The sequence below is a fragment of the Scyliorhinus torazame genome, chromosome 13 (genome assembly GCF_047496885.1).
Source record: "Scyliorhinus torazame isolate Kashiwa2021f chromosome 13, sScyTor2.1, whole genome shotgun sequence".
Lineage (NCBI taxonomy): Eukaryota > Metazoa > Chordata > Chondrichthyes > Carcharhiniformes > Scyliorhinidae > Scyliorhinus > Scyliorhinus torazame.
This window is the reverse complement of record NC_092719.1, coordinates 45,294,624-45,316,680: the sequence shown is the minus strand read 5'-3', so window position 1 is coordinate 45,316,680 and position 22,057 is coordinate 45,294,624. Positions and strand designations below refer to the sequence as shown.

At 42.2% G+C, this 22,057-nt stretch overlaps 1 protein-coding gene across 4 annotated transcripts in view; it reads right to left on the bottom strand.

The window, feature by feature from the left end:
- Nucleotides 1-22,057, bottom strand: part of LOC140388002 (bromodomain-containing protein 1-like) — a 98,620-nt gene that overhangs the window by 21,083 nt on the left and 55,480 nt on the right. For all 4 annotated transcript variants that reach the window (XM_072471449.1, XM_072471450.1, XM_072471448.1 and 1 more), the window contains 6 exons: nt 21,566-21,722; nt 13,834-13,965; nt 13,578-13,706; nt 12,126-12,438; nt 1,578-1,823; nt 859-1,353 (listed from right to left, as the gene is read on the bottom strand). In XM_072471449.1, the coding sequence (XP_072327550.1) occupies nt 859-1,353; nt 1,578-1,823; nt 12,126-12,438; nt 13,578-13,706; nt 13,834-13,965; nt 21,566-21,722 (1,472 nt within the window). The remainder of the gene's footprint in view (nt 1-858; nt 1,354-1,577; nt 1,824-12,125; nt 12,439-13,577; nt 13,707-13,833; nt 13,966-21,565; nt 21,723-22,057) is intronic.

The following is a 22,057-nucleotide window of genomic DNA, read 5'->3' as shown; positions in this document are numbered from 1 at the left end:
CAGGTGGAAATGGTGGTAAAGAAAGCATGTGGCATGCTTGCCGTCCTAGGACGGGGTATCGAGTATAAAAGCTTGAAAATTATGTTACAATTATATAGAATATTAGTTAGGCCACATTTGGAATCATGTGTCCAATTCTGGTCACCACACTACAAGGAGGATGTGGAGGCTTTGGAGAGAGTACAGAATAGGTTTACCAGGATGTTGCCTGGTATGGAGAGATTGAATAAACTGGGTTTGTTCTCCCTAGAGAGACGGAGGCTGAGGACCGACCTGATAGAAGTTTATAAAATTATTAGGGGTATAGACAGGGTGACCAGTTGGGAGGCTTTTTCCCAGGGCGGAAATGATAATTACAAGGGGGCACAAGTTCAAGGTGAGGGGGGGAAAGGTTCAGTGGAGATGTGCGGGGGAGGTTTTTTTTTTTTTTTTTTTTATATTTTTTTTTTACACAGAGGGTGGTGGTGGCCTGGAATGCACTGCCAAGTGAGGTGGTTGAGGCAAATATGTTAGCGACCTTTAAGACTTATCTGGATAGGCACATGAACAAACAGGGTATAGAGGGATACAGGCGGATGATCTAGATAGGACACATGATTGGCGCAGGTTTGGAGGGCCAAAGGGCCTGTTCCTATGCTGTATTGTTCTTTGTTCTGTTCTTAATGGTGCTTAGGGCTTCAGAGGTAATTTTGAAGGTGAAAAGACTACTTTTTAAAAATACATCACTTTCAGGCAATAGTTGTGTGTATATACTGTGATGTCATAAAAAAAACTTCATCTTAGATTAATAAAATATTCTAAATAGCAATGTTTAAAATATTCAAACAGCAAGAATTCGTAAGATTTCCAAATATTTACCTAGGTCAGGTTTTTTGAGAGGCAATTTTTCACCATCGCCCTCAGAGTCACCACACAAACTACGTGATCTCTTCCTTGGCTGCAACAGGGTCTCTAGTCTGGGAATTACCACGGATAAGAAGGTTTTTGTTCCAAGCTGAAGTGGTTGAGTGTCTGCATTTTTTGTTTGTTTTTGTGGGTTCACACTTTGGGGTTTTCGGAAATGAACAGAGGTATGCCTACCAATATCAACTGACGAATCAACCACAGTAGTTTTTGAGTTACCAACATCACCATTACTGAGGTCATCTGTAGTATGTCCATTCATTGTAACATTGTGCAGGGAAGCACTACTCACTTCACTGTCAAACTTAACTCTTTTGTGTAGTCTACTCTGGTCAGTGCTAGGTTCTATTGGTTTGAGGGTAGGTGGTTCGGATGGAGTTTCTGAAGATGGCAGAAGAGGCAAAGAATCAGATGGCTCAAGAGTAGGTGGCACTGAAGACTTTGAATCACCTGAAACAGTACAAAAAATATTTATAAAATCTTTAAAATAACTACCAGTAGTTTAACAGTACTATCACTCTTCTACCGTACAAGGCCTGTATCAGTTATTCAGTTAAATAGTGTTTGCATGTGTAAAACAATACCATCACAAAATAGTTAGATAAAAGGGTGCAAGAAAACCTAGCACAGTGCAATTGTATTTTGTTAATTCATTTCCCAGATTTGAAACTCACCATCATGTTCTGTTTGTGCCCCATCGTCAATGACGCTGCTTTCAGTCTGTAGCTGTTCGCTCTGAGCCTTCTGGTGGCTTAACCGTAAGCGGATATTATTAATTTCTTTCCGCAATAACTTGGCACGTCTAGATCTGGCCCCACAGGATTTCATTGCACATGTCATGTCCAGTTTGTCTAGCAACTCCTTGAGCTGCACTTCCAAAGACATGTGCTCTCTATTTGCAGGTACTAATAATCTATCCACTGTAAGGAAGCAAAGGATCAATTAATAGACTTTTAAAGTCAAGAATTAGCAGGCTTCTTAAAGTTACCATTAAAATAAAATAACCACCGTTAGATACAAACATGAGGTAGAGTTTCTGCTAGCCTGTGCACCTGGATTCCAGTGCACTTAGCTCAACCAGAAGATTGGAGAATTTGAAACATTAAGTGAGCTATGCTCAAACACTAGTGCTCATGCTTTCCACAATCGTTTAAACGGATTTTCAATTCCAGTTTGCCTGAATTAGACCCCGTCCACAAAATGGTCCATCATCCCCTCCCAACTTGTCACAATTGAGATTATGTTGGTTTTGGAAGGCTCTTTACTCTCTTTCCCCCCCCCCCCCCCCCAAATACACTAGCACTAGTAGGCACAGACAGAAAGTATTTTACATCTCAGAAATGTTTAATGTTCAGAGAAAATTACTAGTGCACACCAATTAAACGGAAATGCAGTGAATTTAAGGCAGAGGATTGGTCATTCTTAGTAACAATAACTAATTATTTTTCTTTCTTTCTTTCTTTCTTTATTTTAACCTATTTCAGTTATAAAATTGCACCAGGCTTTCCCTCTTAAATACATCAAGGAGTTTATTTTAATGGAAGAGTAATAAAAAGAAACAATTACATTCTATTGCATTGCACGATTGCACTGATCAACCAAAAAATGATACATTTGTGATTGTGTGTGGAAATTTGAATTATAATCTAATCAGCACAATTTCACATGTATATTGAACATAATTCCAATTGCAACCAAAGCAACAGCTTTACCCCATGAAATAAACTAGCATCAGTTTAGGTTGGCACCAGAAGACTGGCATCAATACACCAATATTAATATCTCAATCCTTTTCATAATTGTAACAAATAAGCCAGCAGTTTAACCTCAATGGGACAATTTGTATTTTGTGATAGAATTGGAATTCTTATTCTATATAGTCATTCTGAAAGTAAAACTATCGGCAAAACGTAATCTCTCAATGCTGAAGAGGTATTACCAGCAAAAATATTTAAGTTTATAATTTAAAATAAAAGGGCAGGAGTGCAAACTAACATATCCTATCTTGAAGCTGCTTAGCCAGAAAATTGTCATATCTGAGGTTTACTAAAAGAATTGGTTTCACTGGAATGAAACAGTGCAAAATATAATTCAGCCTGTGCTCTTTGTAGGTCAATCCAAACTAATCCCACTCCCCGGCTCTTCCTCCATAGCCAGGGGCTTTTCACAGTAACTTAATTGCAGTGTTAATGTAAGCCTACTTGTGACAATAAAGATTGTTATTATTATTATTGTAATGTTTTGGGCAGCACGGCTCTGGGTTACTGCCCATCTGGAGTTTGCACATTCTCCCCGTGTTTGCGTGGGTTTCGCCCCCCCCAACCCAAAGATATGCAGGGTAGGTGGATTGGCCATGCTAAATTTCCCCTTAATTGGAAAAAAATAATTGGGTACTCTAAATTTAAAATAAAAATTGTAATGTTTTTCCCTTCAAGTTTTTAGCTAATTACTTTTTGAAAGTTACATTTGCTTTCACCCTTACAGGCCATGCATTCCAAATCGCAACTTGTATTTAAAAAATCCTTCCGTCGCCTTTGGTTCTTTTGCTTTGCCTTTAATCTACTGGTTGTCAAACCTTCTGTTACTGGAACAAGTTTCTCTATTTACTCCATCAAAATAATTTATGACCTCCAGTGTTATTCCAAACAAACCATTCTTTTGTCAACATACCCAGATACAAGATTAGACATTTGTAAAATCTAAATTGTCTTTCCATTGAAAGTGAAAGCCAAGTGCCTGAAATTTGTGTGTGGTTTATCCCAATTGTGTGCTGTGGTTTCATCCAGAAATATGGCATGAACAACATAATTTCTCCAGAGTTTCTGTTGTACATATAACAGATAATAAGATTCAAGAGGAGTTAATTATTTAAAATAAGCTGCATCTACAGAACAAACAGCAAAATCCTTTTTATTAGTCTTGAAATTCAAATAAATCAACGACTGATGTTACCCAACTTTTTAAAAAATTAGCTTATGGTTGAAGAGTAAAATATTGTCCTCACTGAGGTGAAGAATGTGAGCTAAGGGCAAAAAGAGGAAATGTTTATTTCATTTTGCCTTCTTCAGCACCTTCAAGTCTCTTAGTTCTAGATCACATATGACATTCTCCACACTGCTCGGAAATCATCTTTCACCTTTAATTAGAACCATAGCATTCCTACAGTGGAGGAGGCCATTAGGCCCATCGTGTCAGCACCGTCCCTCTGAAAGAAGACCCGACCTAGGTCCACTCCCTCATCCTATCTCAGTCACCCCCCTAACCTGCACATCTTTCGACACTAAGGAGCAATTTAGCATGGCCAATCCACCTACCTTGCACATCTTTGGACTGTATTATTACACACTGTTCCACACTGAAATTTCTGTTGAGGTTATCCCTGTGATTTCTGTCACTAGGTAGTACTGTGCTGTGACTTGACATCATTGGTAGGTGATTTGTGCAGTCTCATAAGAAAACATAAGGATCTGGAGCAGTAGAAGACCAGATGGCCCAACAAGCTTCATCCACCATTCAATAATAAGTTCATAGCTGATCTGACTGTGAGCTGATCTGACTGTGGTCTGATGTGCACTTTCCTGCCTGTCCTTCTCGCTGATCAAAAATCTGTCTAACTCAGCCTTTAATATATTAAAGGCCCAGCCTCCACTCCTCTCGGTGGAAGTGAATTCTAAAAGCTGAAGACTCTCGGAGGAAAGAAATTCCTTCTCAGCTCCATCTTAACTGTGTCCTTCCTAGTTCTCAGTATCTACCTTCAGAATCTTATATGTTTTAATAAGATCAACTTGCATCTAAACTTCAATGGGTTTAGGCCCAACTTACCCAACATTTCCTCGCTACAACTCCAGGAATCACCCCATTAACTTTCCCTGAAATGGTTTCAATGCCAGTATATCCCGCCTTAAACGAGGAGGCTAAAACTATACAGTACTTACTCAAGGTGTGATCTCACCAATGCCCTGTGGAGTTGCAGCAATACTTTCTTTCCTAATTGTGTGCTAACTTTCAAGATTCATGTACAAGGACAGTCAAATCCCTCTGTGCTGTTGCATTCTGCAATCGGTCTCCTTTCAATAACATTCTGCTTTTTTATTCTTCTTATCAAAGTGGACAACCTCAAGTTTTCCCACATTATACTCCATTTGCTAAATTTCTGCCCACTCACTTAACCCGACTATCTCCTTTTGCAAACTCTTTGTATCCTCCTCACAATGTGATTTCCTTTCTATCTTTGTATCATCAGCAAATCTGGTTATATTGGTTGGTCCTTTCATCCAAATCATTAATATGGATCATAAATAGTTCTGGTCCCAACACTGATCCTTGTTGCGCCCCACTAATTAGTTTGCCAACCTGGAAACGATTCATTTATTCCTGTTAGTTAGACAATCTTTTATACTTGCTACTATATCACCCTCAACAGCTTCTTTCACTTAAAAGCCTTAACTTGCAGAAATAGTTCACTCATTTTCAGCCAGATTTTAAAGAGGCTCCAGCAAAGGACATTGGTTGAACTCAATTAAAAAAAAAAAAATTATTTTTATTCAGATTTTTATCATTAACCAAATTTTTTACATAACCATGAACAACATTTAACAAAACAAGGATGATTGGCTGCCACCTCCGAGAGAACCCCATCATGGACCCTCTCAAGGCAAACTTTACTTTCTCAAGACTGAGAAACCCAGCCATGTCACCAACCCAGGTCTCCACACTCGGGGGTTTCGAGTCTCTCCACATTAAAAGGACCCATCTCCGAGCTACCAGGGAGGCAAAGGCCACAACCGCGGCCTCTTTCGCTTCCTGAACACCCGATTGTCCGACACACCAAAGATCGCTATCTCTGGACTCGGTACCACCTGCGTGTTCAGGATCTTGGACATTGCCTTAGCGAATCCCTGCCAGAATTCTTTGAGAGCCGGACATACCCACAACATATGGACGTGGTTCGCTGGGCTTCCCGCACAGCTCTCCTCAACCCCAAAGAACTTGCTCATTCTCGCTGCTGTCATGTGTACTCGATGGACCACCTTAAACTGAATTAAGCTAAGCCTGGCACACGAGGAGGAATTAACCTTGCTTCGGGCATCCGCCCACAGGCCCGCATCCAGCTCCCCGCCTAGCTCCTCCTCCCACTTGCCCTTAAGTTCCACCACTGGGGCTTCCTCCGCCTCCTGTAGTTCTTGGTAGATGTCCGACACCTCCCCTCCCCAGGTGCCAGAGACCACCCTATCCTGTATCCTACGTGGGGGTAGCAACGGAAATGTCACCACCTGTTTTTTTTTTTAGAAAGGCCTGAAGGTATCTGAAGGCATTTCCAGAGGCAAATTAAATTTCTCCTCCAGCGCCTACAAGCCGGGAAAAGTCCCGTCTATGACCAGGTTTCCCCATCCTTTTAATACCTGCCCTATGCCAGCTTTGAAACCCTCCGTCTATCTTGCCCGGGACAAATCTGTGATTGGTGTGTATCGGGGTCCACACGGAGGCTCCTTCTACCTCCCTATGCCTTCTCCACTGACCCCAGATCCTTAGTGCCGCCGCCACCACCGGACTTGAGGAGTAGCGCACCGGCGAGAACGGTAGAGGTTCCGTTACGAGTGCCCCTAAGCTGATGCCTTTGTATGAGGCCGCCTCTAACCCACTCCCACGTCAACCCCTCCCTCAATACCCATTTCCTAATCATGGCTTTATTAGCTGCCCAGTAGTAGCTGCAAAAATTCGGTAGCGCCAGCGCCCCCCCCCCCCGCGACTGTGCTTTAGATACAGTCTCTTTACTCGCGGGGTCTTATTTGCCCATACAAATCCCAAAATGATCTTGTTCACCCGCTTAAAGGACTTAGGGATGAAGATGGAAAGGCACTGGAAGACAAACAGAAATCTGGGGAGGACCGTCATCTTAACGGTCTGCACCCTCCCCGCTAGAGAAAGCGGGAGCATGTCCCACCTTTTAAAGTCCCCCTCCATCTGCTCTACCAGCCGGATAAGTTAAGCTTGTGGAGGGCATCCCAGTTTCGAGCCGCCTGTATGCCTAGGTACCGAAAGCTCTTCTCTACCATCTTAAGCGGAAGCTCTCCCAGTCTCTTCTCCTGCCCTTTAGCTTGGATCACGAACATTTCGCTTTTCCTCTTGTTTAATTTGTACCCCGAAAAGTTAACGAAGTCCCTCAGAATCTGCATGACCTCCCTCATCCCCTCTAGTGGGTCCAAAATATACAGGAGCAGATCATCCGCGTAGAGAGAGAGACCCGATGCTCCTTCCCCCCCGAACCAACCCCTGTCAGTTCTTTGAAGCCCTCAGCGCTATGTCCAACGGCTCTATTGCATGGGCAAATAGTAACGGGGAGAGGGGGGCACCCCTGCCTCGTCCCTCGGTGAACCCTAAAATACTCCGACCTCACCCTGTTCGTGCATACACTTGCTACGGGGGCCTGATAAAGTAGTTTGACCCACCCTATGAATCCCTCACCAAATCCAAACTTTCTTAGCGTTTCCCACAGGTACTCCCATTCCACCCGGTCAAAGGCTTTCTCTGCATCCATCGAAGCCACTACTTCTGCCTCCGCTCCTTCTGAAGGCATCATAATAATGTTTAGGAGCCTCTGTACATTGGAGTTCAGTTGCCTGCCCTTAACGAAGCCTGTCTGATCCTCCCCTATCACCCCTGGGACACAGTCCTCTAATCTAGCGGCCAAAGTCTTGGCCAGCAATCTGGCATCTACATTCAAGAGCGATATCAGTCTGTAGGATCCACATTGTAGCGGACCTTTCTCCCGTTTGAGAATGAGTGAGATCGAGGCCTGTGACATTGTTGGGGAGAGGGTCCCTCTCTCTTTCGCCTCGAAAAGGTCCTTAGCAGGAGTGGACTCAACAGTTCCGAAAATTTCTTGTAGAATTCTACAGGATAGCTGTCCAGCCCCGGGACCTTGCCCGACTGCATACTCTCTAGGCCCTTAACAATCTCCTCCAACTCTATCTGGGCCCCCAGTCCCTCCACCAGATCCTCTTCCACCAATTGGTTCACAAATTGCTTCATCCCTTCCCCTCCCGCCGGGGGTTCTGACTCGTACAGTTTACCATAAAACTCCTCAAAGACTTTGTTCACCTCCTCTGGGTCCAAGACCGTGTTATCTTCCTTATCCCTAACTCCCCCAATTTCCCTGGCCGCCTCTCTCCTACGACGTTGGTGCGCCAGTATTCTACTCGCTTTCTCCCCATACTCCTAGACTGCCCCCTTTACCTTCCTCAGCTGTGCTACCGCTTTCCCTGTGGTCAGCAGATCAAACTCCGCCCGCAGTCTCCGGCGCTCTTTCAGTAGCCCCGTCTCGGGGGTATCCACGTAACTCCTGTCTACTCTGAGTATCTCCTCTACTAGCCTCTCTCTCCGCTCTTCTTTTCTTCTCCCTATGGGATCTGATAGAAATTAACTCCCCTCTAATAACTGCCTTCAGAGCCTCCCAAACCGTAGTTTCTGTTACCTCTCCCGTATAGTTTGTTTCCAAGTAGTTTTGGATGTTCCTATTTATCTGCCCACAAACCTCGTCATCCGCTAGCAGTCCCACATCCAGCCTCCAGAGTGGACGCTGTCCTCTCTCTTCACCAAGTCGCAAGTCCACCCAGTGCGGAACATGGTCAGAGACGGCAATGGCTGAGTATTCCGTCCCCTCCACCCTTGGGATTAACGCCCTGCTCACAACAAAAAAATCTATACGAGAATAAACTTTGTGAACGTGGGAGAAAAAAAGAGAACTCCTTCGCCCTAGGCCAAGCGAACCTCCAAGGGTCTATGCCTCCCACCTGTTCCATGAAACCCCTCAGTTCCTTAGCCGCTGCCGGTCGCTTTCCTGACCTGGACTTTGACCGGTCCAATACAGGGTCAATGACTGTGTTAAAGTCACCCCCCATGGTCAAATTATGTGATTCTACTGGATTTTACCCAGCATGCGTCTCATGAATTCCACGTCATCCCAGTTCGGGACGTAGACGTTCACTACCATCACCCGGGTCCCCTGCAGCTTTCCACTCACCATTACGTATCGGCCCCCTTTATCAGCCACAATACTCCCTGCCTCGAATGCCACCCGTTTACTGACTAGAATTGCTACCCCTCTGGTCTTTGAATCCAGCCCTAAATGGAACACCTGGCCCACACACCCCTTTCTCAATCTTGTTTGATCTGCGAGTTTTAGATGAGTCTCCTGTAGCATGGCTACGTCTGCCTTTAACCCCTTTAGGTGCGAAAACACGCAAGCCCCCTTGATCGGCCCATTCAGACCCCTCACATTCCACGTGATCAGCCAGGACGGGGGTTTAAACCCCCCCCCCCCCCCTGTCGACTAGCCATCCCCCTTTTTCGGCAAACCACGAGCCCACGCCCCCCCGCTTACTCGAGCGCCCCCATCCCAACTCTCCATCTGTTCCCCAAAGTTGGCTCCTCTTCGGTCAGCAAAGCAGCATCCCCCCCCCCCCCCCCCCCAGCAGCCCCACGATCCCAATCCCCCAAGTCAAGCACCAGCTCAACACTAACTCTCCCTCCACCACGCTTCCATGAGTCAGCTGACCCCGGACGCTCCCGCCTCTGTCTCCGATCACCCTGTTGCCTCGTTATTCGGGCCCCTCTCTTCCCATGAAAAGCCCAAGCCTTTACAGCCCCCAAAGAATATTTCCTCCCCCCCCCCCCCCCCCAATGAAACCAGAAACAAACCCCGGGCGCTAGCCCGGCCCAATAAAAAAAACGGCTCCAGGTGCCTGAAGAGCAGCCCCAAGTATAGGGCCCCTCTCCCCCCTCTGTGTCTGAACTCCACAAAAGCAGAGAACATGGCCAGTGAAACAGGGAACAAAAAGGGAAACAACATAACATAGCTCCCTCCAGCCACCTCCCCAGCCCCCTCAAGCATTTAACATTACTCCCAATCTTATGTTAGGACAGCATCATGTTACACATCCCCATCAGAGCGTTTCATCAAAGTGTAGCTGTCCTTTAGCTCAAGTCCAACTTTTCCTGTTTGACAAATGTCCACGCCTCGTCCGATGTATCGAAGTAGTGATGCCGGTCTTGATACATGATCCAAAGCCTCGCCGGATGCAGCAGCCCGAACTTCACCCCTTTGTTGTGGAAGGCCGTCTTAGCATGGTTGAATGCAGCGCGCCTCTTGGCCAGTTCTGCTCCCAGGTCCTGGTATACGAGGATTACACTGTTCTCACACTTGCTGCTCCGCTCCATTTTGGCCCACTGCAAGACACGTTCCTTGTCTGAGAAGCGGTGAAATCGTACCACCATAGCCCCCAGAGGTTTGTTAGTCTTGGGCCACCTTGCAAGGACTCGGTGCGCCCCGTCCAGTTCCAGAGGCCGAGGGAATGCCCCCGTCCCCATCAGAGTCCCCAGCAACGTGGTCACAAATGCACTCACACCCGACCCTCCGCACCCTCAGGGAGGCCCAGAATTTGCAGGTTTTGTCTGCTGGACCTGTTTTCAAGATCTTCCAATCTCTCCTGCCATCGCTTATGCAAGGCATCATGCACCTCCACCCTGACGGCCAGACCAAGTATCTCATTTTCGTTATCTGAGATCTTTTTCTCGATCTCCTTAATCACCTTTTCCGACATCTTCTGGGTCTCATACATTTCTCCACTGAGGCCTTCATCGGGGCCAGCATCTCCGTTTTCTCTGCAAAGCAGCTTCTGAGGAAGTCCTGCTGTTCCCGCGACCACTAAGCCCACGCTGCCTGATCCGAGCCGGCCGCCATTTTGTGTTCCCGCGCCCGTTCCACCCGCTTCTCGGCACTCGCTTGCTTCGCAGCCCTACTTCTGGTCCCCTCCATAAACCGATGCGGGGAACCTTTCCAGCGTTGCTTGCCCCGCCGAATTTCACAGAGGAAGAGCTGCAAAGCTCCTAAAAAGGGCCCGTAAGTCAGTTCACGGCGGGAGCTGCCGTATTCTCGACCTACTCTCACATGGCCACCACCGGAAGTCGGTTGAACTCAATTTAACAGCCAAAGCCTGCCATTACATCACATAACGTTTTACAATTGTGAGGTTCAATCCAATCTACATGTCGACAACTGGTGTTCCAGATCCAGAGAAGATACATGAATCTGTAACTCCGAATCACAATCCAATAAATGTCTTTTAAAAGATTACCTCTTTTGGTCCTGGATCTAACCGACACTACTTTTCTGGGTATGTTAAGTCTGGGCTTAAATTCACATCAGTGTCAGAATGACATTAGAAAACCACCACTTTAAAAATATTTGATGCCTTTGTCTGCCTGCTGTGAGAGTTGCGAGGCAAGTATTCTGGTCCAACATACAGTCCAAGCATGGCATTGAGACAGGGTTAAATTGGGGCATAAGTCTAAATTAGGGTTCTGTCTTGTTAAGAAGCCCTCTGTTGCTGCATTCATTTTCATTTAAAGAAATAATTAATTTAGAGTACCCAATTTTTCAATTAAGGGGCAATTTAGCATGGCCAATTCACCTACCCTGCACAGCTTGTTGAGTTGTGGAGATGAGACCCACGCAGGCACAGGGAGAATGTGCAAACTCCACAGGGACAGTGACCTGGGGCTGGGATCAAACCTGGGTCCTCGGTGCCGTGAGGCAGCAGTGTTAACCATTTCACCACCATTTACATTCATTTTCAAAGCCATCCACTAATCCTTTGAAGCAGCTTCTTCCCAGAGAGTAGAGCACAAAGTAAGTTGTTGACATGGAAGTGATGCTCTGTCTACCACCTGGTTGAAATGAGAAGAGTACACTCCAGCTGCTGGGAGAATATCTACCATTACGGTAACTACTAGAACGACCCTAAATCATGATTATGAAGTCTTTTCATGAGGTGAACCCTTAAAATATATAATTTACTGCCCGAGTCTCTGCTAGCCCACCATCCTCACAGTCAGCCGTCAATAAACAGCTCTCTATAACACTAATCCTTCAATCATAATTAAAGAGCCATGGCAACTAATTTGGTCCATGCTTATCACAGATGTCATTGGGCATGTTTTTCAGCTGCTACACCCGTTTTCAGCAAAAGCGGAATTGTGAGACTATCATGAGCCAATTGCCCAAGGTGAAAAAAATGCGAACAGATAATAACCATTAATCTACATCCAATATGCAACAAAAGTTGATAAATGCCGTTTTCTTGGTCATCATATCAAATTGTAGACAAAGTATTATTGCAGTGGATCAATGTATTTCTAGAAGTAGAAATAAACATAAATACCTTCATCCCATGTTAAAGGCTTAGTTGTTTCACACTTTGGTGGTTCAGGCAAATGCAATGATGTTTCATTGTCATAACCAATTCGGTCAGCTTCACGGCGTGCCTGTCTTAATATGACACCTCCCTGATCTCTCAGTCGCACAGCTGCTCGGTAAAATATTGTATCCTTTGCATTGTATTTCATACAATTATCTACAATGAGGTCAACATCAACTTCAAACTCATCCAGATTATTATAACCATGATCTTCTATCCTTTTTCTCATTGTGGAGAAATCCATAGGGTGTGTTATATGATCTAAATAGTCCGGAACCTGAAAGATGAAAACAGATTTTACCTAATGATGTTTTTTCCCCCCCCAAGTACCTCAAAAAGATACTAAAAGTATTTTGAAAAAACATACCAATCTAAAACTAGTTTAATGAACATAAATGTTAGAAGATACAAGAGGCATGAAACTCAAAATTAATAGGTATTCTAGAAAGATAGAACCCACAGAACCTTGATATGGTCTACTTTTTCTGAGCCCACCTGGCTGCAGATGGGCATTCAACTCAGTTTAGAACAAATTCATTGCTATCAACTATTGCAAATGCTGTGGGGAATACACATTTTCTTCCTATCATCAGTGTGCAAAACATTGAGTCAAGATTTTGTTGATCCTTATTGTTTGGGACAGGGAATGCAGCAATGCGAGGTGGATGATGAGGATTGGGAGAATTAGATTCTGAGGTAGCTGAAGCAACAATATGAGTGAGTAACCTACATGCCCCATGAAAATGGAGGTAGACATATTGACAAGGGATGGCTATTAAAACTCCAATGCCTATGAAAGACTCAATTTTTCCCCACAGTCTACTCAATGAAAGAATTATAACTTTTCTGTAGTTAATTCTCTTCCACTTACTATTTGTAGAAATTATGACAAAATAAGCTGCCAACAAATTAAAACATAAATTTATTCAGGGAGCAAGAATTCATGAACAGGGTTTCAACTTACATCCAAATGCACAGCATGACCCTGCTGTCCAGCCAATGATATTGGCAAGAGGCACAAAGTATTTTCAGGTTTGTGCAAAGCATCCTGAAACAATACTTATGGTAGGGTAAGTAGTTTCTCTTTCCCAAGTAAAGTTGCCATAGTCCCAGATGACCAGAGGCTGCCTTCCCCTTTGAGGGGGAGAGCTGACTGGTGGTGATTTAGCCCAAGGATCACCACACCTCAGGCGAGGAATGGTTGAGAAGGCGGTGCCTTCAAGAATAACCTCAGCTGGTATGGGAATTGAACCCGCGCTTTTGCAAAATATAAAATCATTCATTCCGGAAAATGTGCAAACTTTTATCATTCCTAAAAAGCCACACTAAAAGCAATCTTAAGCGTTTAAATGGAAATAACCTGATTCAGCCAAAACTGATATTGGATTCTTATGTTCAAAATTGGGAGATTCATACCTCTTTCAAGCTCACTGGCTGTGCAAATATATGTGCCGTGTCCTTTTCCTGAAGTTGCTCCAAAACAGAGCGTAACATAACAGTTAATGGTGTCAGCTGGAGCTCCATAGCTACCTGGTGAACTTTGACCTGCCAATATTCAAATATGTTTAAAATAAAGTATCCAAAGCTGCACCAAATCACAAAAACTAAAATTGAGTAACATCCCTCAATCTGAAATTATCCGATAAATTTTACAATAGATTTCGAACAATACCTGTTCACGTTTTAGCTTTTCACGCTTACGGACAAGTTCAACCAGTAAACGTGCTCTTTCTAGGTCATGTCGCAGCCTCTGCCAGTACTTCAGCTGTTCTTTCAAGCCATTTTTCTGCTCATCATCTGTTCTCTTTTCCAATTGGGAAGAAAGAAAAAAGGGAGAGAAAACAATTAAGAATTCAGAGAACAAATCTCTTGTTAAAAAAAATAATTGTGCTATGATAAAAATCATTATTTCTTTCAGTTCTCCCTTAATTCTACATATGAAATCCTTTCTCTGTAACAAAAAGCTATATATCTATTCCATCACTCTTTCACATCTCTTCGTTTCCAGTAAAATTCCTGCTCTCTGATCACCCCTTGGTATGGATCCCATTTTGGATCTTTAAGTCCAAGAGCCAAAGATAGAACATCAATGATGCGCAACTGGTTTAACCAATCATCATTAGATTTGATTGAACCACATAAACATCATCAGGTCCTGCTTTTGCCTGTCAAAACTGGTCATTAATCAAGCATCACCCTGAAATGCAAAAATCCCAACCTTTAGCAAGAACATATCCAATTAAAGGAAGCTAACATTTAAAAGTTCATTTGTGGTACTGATAAAGACCACGTTTAACGGACGATTTTCAGAAATTGACTAAACCGTGCCTCCCTGTATTCCAAGGAGCCTTGAAACAGAACCTAAAAATATCTTGATGTTAATCATCAGACAGCAGTGGTAGTTAAGCCACAGAATTAAATGCATCTCTCCAAGATTTAAAGATTTTGTGTCAAACTCAAATCATCATGAGCTGCGATAGAAATGTACGGTAAATGCAAGCTACAAGTCAGCAAGCTATAGGGAGACACTATGCCTGAATGTGTCCCCACATTCCATTGGAAATGCAAATTCCAAAGATTTTCAATGGTTAGAGTGAAACCTACCAAGATCTTCCCCATCAAAATACCGTATGAACTATTCATTAATTCAGGATACACGATTATTACAGATTCGGGGAGGAGCTTGTGGCAATCAATGTCATGGGTGGCATTTTTGTTTTTAAGAAACTGTGTGGCAACTGAATCAGCACTGTTACTTCTGATCTCCCAAGTACCTATGCTTGGCGCCCTCTGATTGATCATGTACATGCTGCCAAGGGATAGCATCTTCTGAAGACAGTGTTACATTCTATATGTGCACTTACTAGGACACCCAACCACAACCCTTCTCCAATTAAACATTACGTCATTTTCCTTACACCCTTTCCACACTTTAGTCCCCCACCATCGATTCCATCTTCTTCCCCAGTAAACATCTTGGGCTGACCCAGTTTGTAAACTCAACATCCTATGCTACCAAGCAGGCTTTCTGCCGCCATCACCTCAATTGCAAAGATTATCTACTTCTAACTGCATAACAGGAGTGTTATGCAATTGATTAGATGAAAACATTTGAACAGTAGTGAAAATCACTGTATAGTATTTCATGAATTCTTGGAATCACTACCGTCCAACAAACATCTTCTGCCAAATTCCTGAAGGGCCCCATTATAGACTGAACTGATCTCTCTACGCATCTTCTTTACTGTTGCAGCACTATACTCGTAAGCTTCACCCGATGTCTATTGTCATGAGGATGTCGCTTTAAGAAATGTTTGGCTGCTCATGTTACTGCAGTGATGTCAGAGAGTGGGTGGAGCTGAACTCTGGTTCTGCTTTTTAGTTTCACTTTGAGAAAAGCTTGGGTGTGTCTGTCTTTTTGGTTTCGTTTTTCAGTGTGTGTTGCAGCTGAAGTCAGAAAAAGCAGCTGCACTGTTGAGCTCTCTGCCATGAAGGACTATCTCTTAATCATTTGGTAAATTCAGAATTATAAATGTTTTCAGTATTGAATGTAAACCCTGATGTGCTTCTGTTTGAAGGTTTGCTATGTTTTCTGGGTGTTAAAAGGACAGCATACAGGTTATTTAGTGTTGTATTCTTTGGGGGGTGTATTTGAATTAATGGCTGCTAATATATTCACTGTTTGTTTTAAAAAGGTTAACTTGAGTTCATAGAATAAATATGGTTTTGCTTTAAAAAAAGAACTTTTCCATTACCTGACAAAATGCGAAAAGATGAGATAATTATGGCGGTGGCTAAGCATTTAACGCTGCCTGAGATATAGTTTGACTAATTGGAAATGGCAAAAATGCAGTTACAACTTAAACAAATGGAACACGAGAAAGAATTAAAGCAGCTTGAATACGAAAGAGATAGAGAGGAAAAAGAAAAAGGGAGATACAGATCAGGGAAACAGATAAAGAGAGAGAGTTTGAACTTCAGAAAATGGCCATGAAACATGACAGTCAGTTAAAATTGGCAGGCATAAAGGGAAACGTACAGTTGGATGATAGTGATGAGGATAGTGAGAAAGAGCGTCATAGTCGAAGGCGTGGTGGGGATCTATTTAAATATGTCCAAGCATTGCCAAGGTTTGATGAGAAGGAGGTAGAAGCCTTTTTCATTTCATTTGAGAAGGTAGCCAAACAAATGAAATGGCCACACGACATGTGGGTATTACTGATTCAAACAAAGCTGGTAGGTAGGGCGAGTGAAGTGTTTGCATCACTACCGGAGGAGGTATCTGGGACGTATGAGGTGGTGAAAAAATCCATCTTCGGTGCATATGAACTAGTGCCTAAAGCCGACAGACAAAGGTTTACAAGTTTAAGGAAAGAATTTGGTCAAACATACATGGAGTTTGAAAGAATCAAACAGAGTAATTTTGATAGGTGGATAAGGGCTTTGAAAATAGACCAAACGTATGAAGCTCTCAGAGAAATTATACTTTTGGAAGAGTTTAAAAATTCAATTCCTGATGTAGTGAGAACGGTGGAAGATCAGAGGGTTAAAACTGCGAGATTAGCACAGAAATGGCAGATGATTATGAATTTGTTCATAAATCAAAGCTTGGTTTCCGACTTCAGTTTCAGCCTGTGAGGGATAGAAACTGGGGACATGAGAAATACTCAAGTGGTAAAGATAAAGGTGATCTGATGGGAGATAATAAGGAGAGAGTACCTCAGATTAAAAAATAAATCCAGGAGGGTGGAAAATAAATGAAAAGTTTCAAATGTTTTCACTGTAATAAACTAGGCCATGTAAAGACAGTGTTGGTGGTTGAAGAAAAGCACTGGGAAGGCTGATGTGGTAAAACAGGATAAGACAGTGGGGTTTGTTAAGCTGGTAAAGGAAAGCCCAAGTGAAGCGAAGGAGGTGCAAAAGATTGTACAGCCTGATCAAGAGGTGATCGATAAGAAGGTGCCAGATGTCTTTAAAGAATTTACTTGTGTGGGTAAAGTTTACTCATGTGTATCAGGAGGAGCAGGTAAAGAAGTCACAATTTTAAGAGATACGGGAGCTAGTCAATCTTTAATGGTAAGAGATGAGGAGTTATGTAGTTTGGGAAGAATGTTGCCAGAAAAAGTGGTAATATGTGGAATTCAGGGTGAGAGGAGTAGTGTTCCATTATATAAGGTAAGGTTGGAAAGTCCAGTGAAGAGTGGTGAAGTGGTAGTAGGAGTAATAGAGAAACTATCTTGTCCAGGAATACAGTTTATCTTGGGTAATGATATAGCTGGATCGCAGGTGGGAGTGATGCCTACTGTGGTTGACAAGCCAGTGGAAAATCAGACAACTAAAGTGTTGAAGGACTAATATCCTGGGATTTTTCCAGATTGTGTAGTGACAAGCTCACAAAGTCACAGGTTAAGACAAGAGGAGAAATCAAAGAGTGAAGATGAAGTTGAAGTGCAATTATCAGAAACGATTTTTGATCAGATGGTTGAAAGAGAACAAGAACAGGTGGAGGATGAGTCGGATATTTTTAGTTCAGGAAAATTGGCGGAGTTACAACAGAAAGATATAAAAATAAAACGGATGTATCAGAAAGCATATGCGGAAGAGGAATATGTGTGTATACCAGAGTGTTATTACCGTAAAAGTAATGTCTTGATGAGAAAATGGAGACCTTTACATATGCAGGCGGATGAAAAGTGGGCAGAAGTTCATCAAGTAGTATTGCTGGTATGGTATATAAAGGAGGTGTTGTGAGTTGCACATAAGGTACCAGTGGGAGGTCATTTGGGAATAAGAAAAACTCAAGCTAAAATCCAAAAACAGTTTTATTGGCCTGGACTACATAAAGATGTAGTCAAATGTTGTCAATCATGTCACACATGTCAAGTGATAAAGAAACCTCAAGCAGTGATAAAACCAGCACCCTTAATACCCATTCCAGCATTTGAGGAACCGTTTACAAGGGTCCTAATTGATTGTGTAGGACCGCTTCCTAAAACAAAAAGTGGGAATCAATATCTTTTGACGATAATGGTTGTGTCTACTAGGTTTCCAGAGGCCATTCCAGTACGTAATATTACAGCTAAAAAGATTGTCGACGAGTTACTTAAATTCATTACTAGATATGGACTATCCACAGAAATACAATCGGATCAAGGATCAAATTTTACCTCAAGGTTATTCAAAGAAGTACTGGATAGCTTAGGAATAAAACAATTTAAATCAACTGCATACCATCCAGAATAGCAGGGAGCGTTAGAAAGGTGGCATCAAACATTGAAGATAATGTTGAGGGCTTATTGTCAAGATTATCCAGAGGATTGGGATAAAGGAATTCCATTCGTACTGTTTGCAATTAGGGATGCACCTTAATGAGTCAACCAAACTTACTCCTTTTGAACTAATTTTTGGTCATGAGGTAAGAGGACCACTTAAATTGATTAAGGAAAATTGGTGGGTGAGAAATCGGTAATTACATTATTGGATTACGTGTCAAATTTTAGGGAACGATTAAATAGAGCAGGTGAATTGGCTAGACAACATTTGAAATATACACAAAATTTGATAAAACGGGTCGCGGACAAGAAATCTAAAGTTCGTAGTTTTGCCAGTGGAGATACAGTTTTAGTATTGTTACCAGTGGAGGTGAACCTTTAAAAGCAAGGTTTTGTGGACCTTATCAGATTGAAAGAAAATTAAGTGAGGTGAATTATGTGATAAAAACACCAGATCGAAGGAAGAGTCACCGATTGTGTCATGTGAATATGCTTAAAAGGTACTTTGAAAGGGAAGGAGAGAAAAAGGAGGTTTTAATGATTCTAACTCAAAGTGACAAACCAAATCCAGATGACTGTGAATGTGACATACCTCAAATTAAATTGGAAAATGAGGATGTTCTTAAAAATTGGGATCAATTGTTGAGTTATCTTCCAGAGGAAAAACGGACTGAAGGAGTTATTGATATCGCATGGGCAAGTTTGTAGAGATAAATTGGGAAGTACTAAAATGGCTATACATGATGTAGATGTGGGAAATGCTGTTCCAATCAAACAACATCCATACAGACTTAACCCTTTAAAATTGGCACAGGTTAACAAAGAGATTGTGAGTATGCTTAAAAATGGCATAATTGAAGTGGGTTGCAGCCAATGGAGCTCACGCATAGTGATGGTACTTATACCAATTCAAAGTTATGCCATTTGGCATGAAAAACGCCCCAGCCACATTTCAACGGTTAACTAACACAATCGTTTCAGGATTAACCAATTGTGCGGTATACATCGACGATCTGGTAATTTTCAGCCAGACATGGAAAGACCATTTAAAGTATCTGATGGAGTTATTCAATCGACTTCAGGAGGCGGGTTTGGTGATAAACCTAGCCAAAAGTGAATTTGGAGAAGCCCAAGTCACTTTCCTTGGCCATACAATCGGACAGGGTCGAATCATCCCACGGGATGTGAAAACAAGTTATTGGGGAATTTCCGATACCCTCGAGACAAAGGGAAATAATGCGATTTCTTGGCATGAGTGGATTTGATCGAACATTTGTGAAAAAGTTTTGTACCATGACTGCTCCACTGATGGACTTGCTGAAGAAACGTTGAAAATTTCAGTGGACAGCGGACTTTCAACTGGCATTTGACTGCCTGAAAGCGGTGATAACCAATGCTCACGTATTGGAGAATTACAAGGGACTCTGTGTTCAGATTGAACTAAAGTATCTGACGTTAAAGAGAAATGCCAAGGCATGGATGAATGGATGGAGCGTGCAGAGACTTTCTTGTTCAAAGAGACTGACAATCGATAAGGATGCCAGTTGGAGGAAGAAAAAAAAAGGAAATGGACTATATTATTATACCCGTTTGCGTGTTGTTTTTTGAAACAAAAAGTATATTTACTGCGTGCATTTCTGAAAGAATGGTGAAAAGGTGAAAAATGAAACCATCTTGAAGTTGATGGGGTTTTTTTTCTTGGGGGGAGGTGTCATGAGAATGTCGCTTTAAGAAATGTTTGGCTGCTCATGTTACTGCAGTGATGTCAGAGAGTGGGTGGAGCTGAGCTCTGGTTCTGCTTTTTAGTTTCACTTTGAGAAAAGCTTGGGTGTGTCTGTCTTTAGTTTTGTTTTTCAGTGTGTTGCAGCTGAAGTCAGAAAAAGCAGCTGCACTGTTGAGCTCTCTGCCATGAAGGACTATCTCTTAATTATTTGGTGAATTCAGAATTATAAATGTTTTCAGTACTGAATGTAAACCCTGATGTGCTTCTGTTTGAAGGTTTGTTAAGTTTTCTGGGTGTTAAAAGGACAGCATACAGATTACTTAGTGTTGTATTCTTTGGTGTGTATTTGAATTAATGGTTGCTAAGATATTCACTATTTGTTTTAAAAAAGTTAACTTGAGTTCATAGAATAAATATTGTTTTGCTTTAAAAAAGAAGTTTTCCATTTCCGAAGTACCACACTTGTAGAGTGGGCCGTGTGCTCCCCACACCACAATCTATTAAAAGTTGTGGTTCAGGTGAACTCCATGATACACTTTGGGATTCTCTAAACCCTGACCCATAACACTATGTAGTTACATTGTGTATTAATCGTATGTCCTATGTTTTCCATGTATCGAATGATCTGCCCGGACTGTACACAGAACAATACTTTTCATGGTACACACAATAAATCAAAATCTAAGTCTAAAATCTATGTTGGTGAATAACATATACTTTCAAACATGTTGATAGAAGTAACACACACGGATACACGCATGATCAAATGCAGACAGACACAAAGCATGGACAAACACATGGACATTATCTTCACATTTGAAAGATTGTCCATTGGTATCTTCGACAAGAATATTACATATCTTAACAGTTGGATTACTAACATTTCACTATGAAGAGCCATAACAAACTGTCACTTCGCTCAGTTTTTAAAAAAATCTTATGGATAACTTTTCTCCTCAATCCATGTGCATCTTGGTTCAAGCAGCAACTGTGGTTGAAAAGATTACCAACATTGCTATTTCCTTATGACAACGTATATAAATGTGTCACAACGGTTCTCATTGAAATTTTTCTTTCTTGCAGAGAAATATTTGACCTGAAGTCAGAGAATCGAAACTCAGAACAGGTGGAATAGGAATTGAATTTATGACCCTAGCATTTCATAATAGGGCATGTCAAAGCAACCACTTCTTTAAAAATAAATTGTATTTCAATACTGGCATATACAGCCTGCAATGCAATACTGAATATCTTTATAGTTTAAACCCAAAATGGATCTTAAACAACTAGTCAAACAGAAAGGAAATTTCAACTTTCTAGATCAGGTACCATCTCACATCAGATCACAGTCGATTTGACAAGTCTAGCCATATGAGAAAAAGGAAAGAACAATAATACATAACCAATACCTGATGAGCACTTCTCGGAGTCTGCAAGTGTGACTGTAATCGTCGAAGTAGGGGTACACCGTTTCTTGATTGTCGTTTAAGTGTCCAGTAAACATACAACCTCTGTATAAACTGTTTCTTTCGAGGCACTGACACCTGACCCATTATTTTGTTTAGCCTGCAAAGAAAATAACATCTTAAAAGTGGTAATTTCAGACATGGCTGTATAACAATCAAAAATAGGTCTTGGGAAACTGAAGTCCAAGCGGTGAAGATGCTTTATTTAATATTGCACCAATTTTCTCTTTGCCTATTATTTTAATTATTTTTAGTCAAAGCCTATTCCCTCGTAATTTGTTCCATGAGCAGAAGAGATCTGAAGAAGAGTCAAAAACGTTAACTCTGTTTCTCTCTCAACAGATGCTGCCGGACCTTTTAGAGGGCCGTTGCAGACTTGATGGGCCGAATGGCCTTCTTCTGCACTGTAGGGTTTTTACAAATCTATGAATGGCC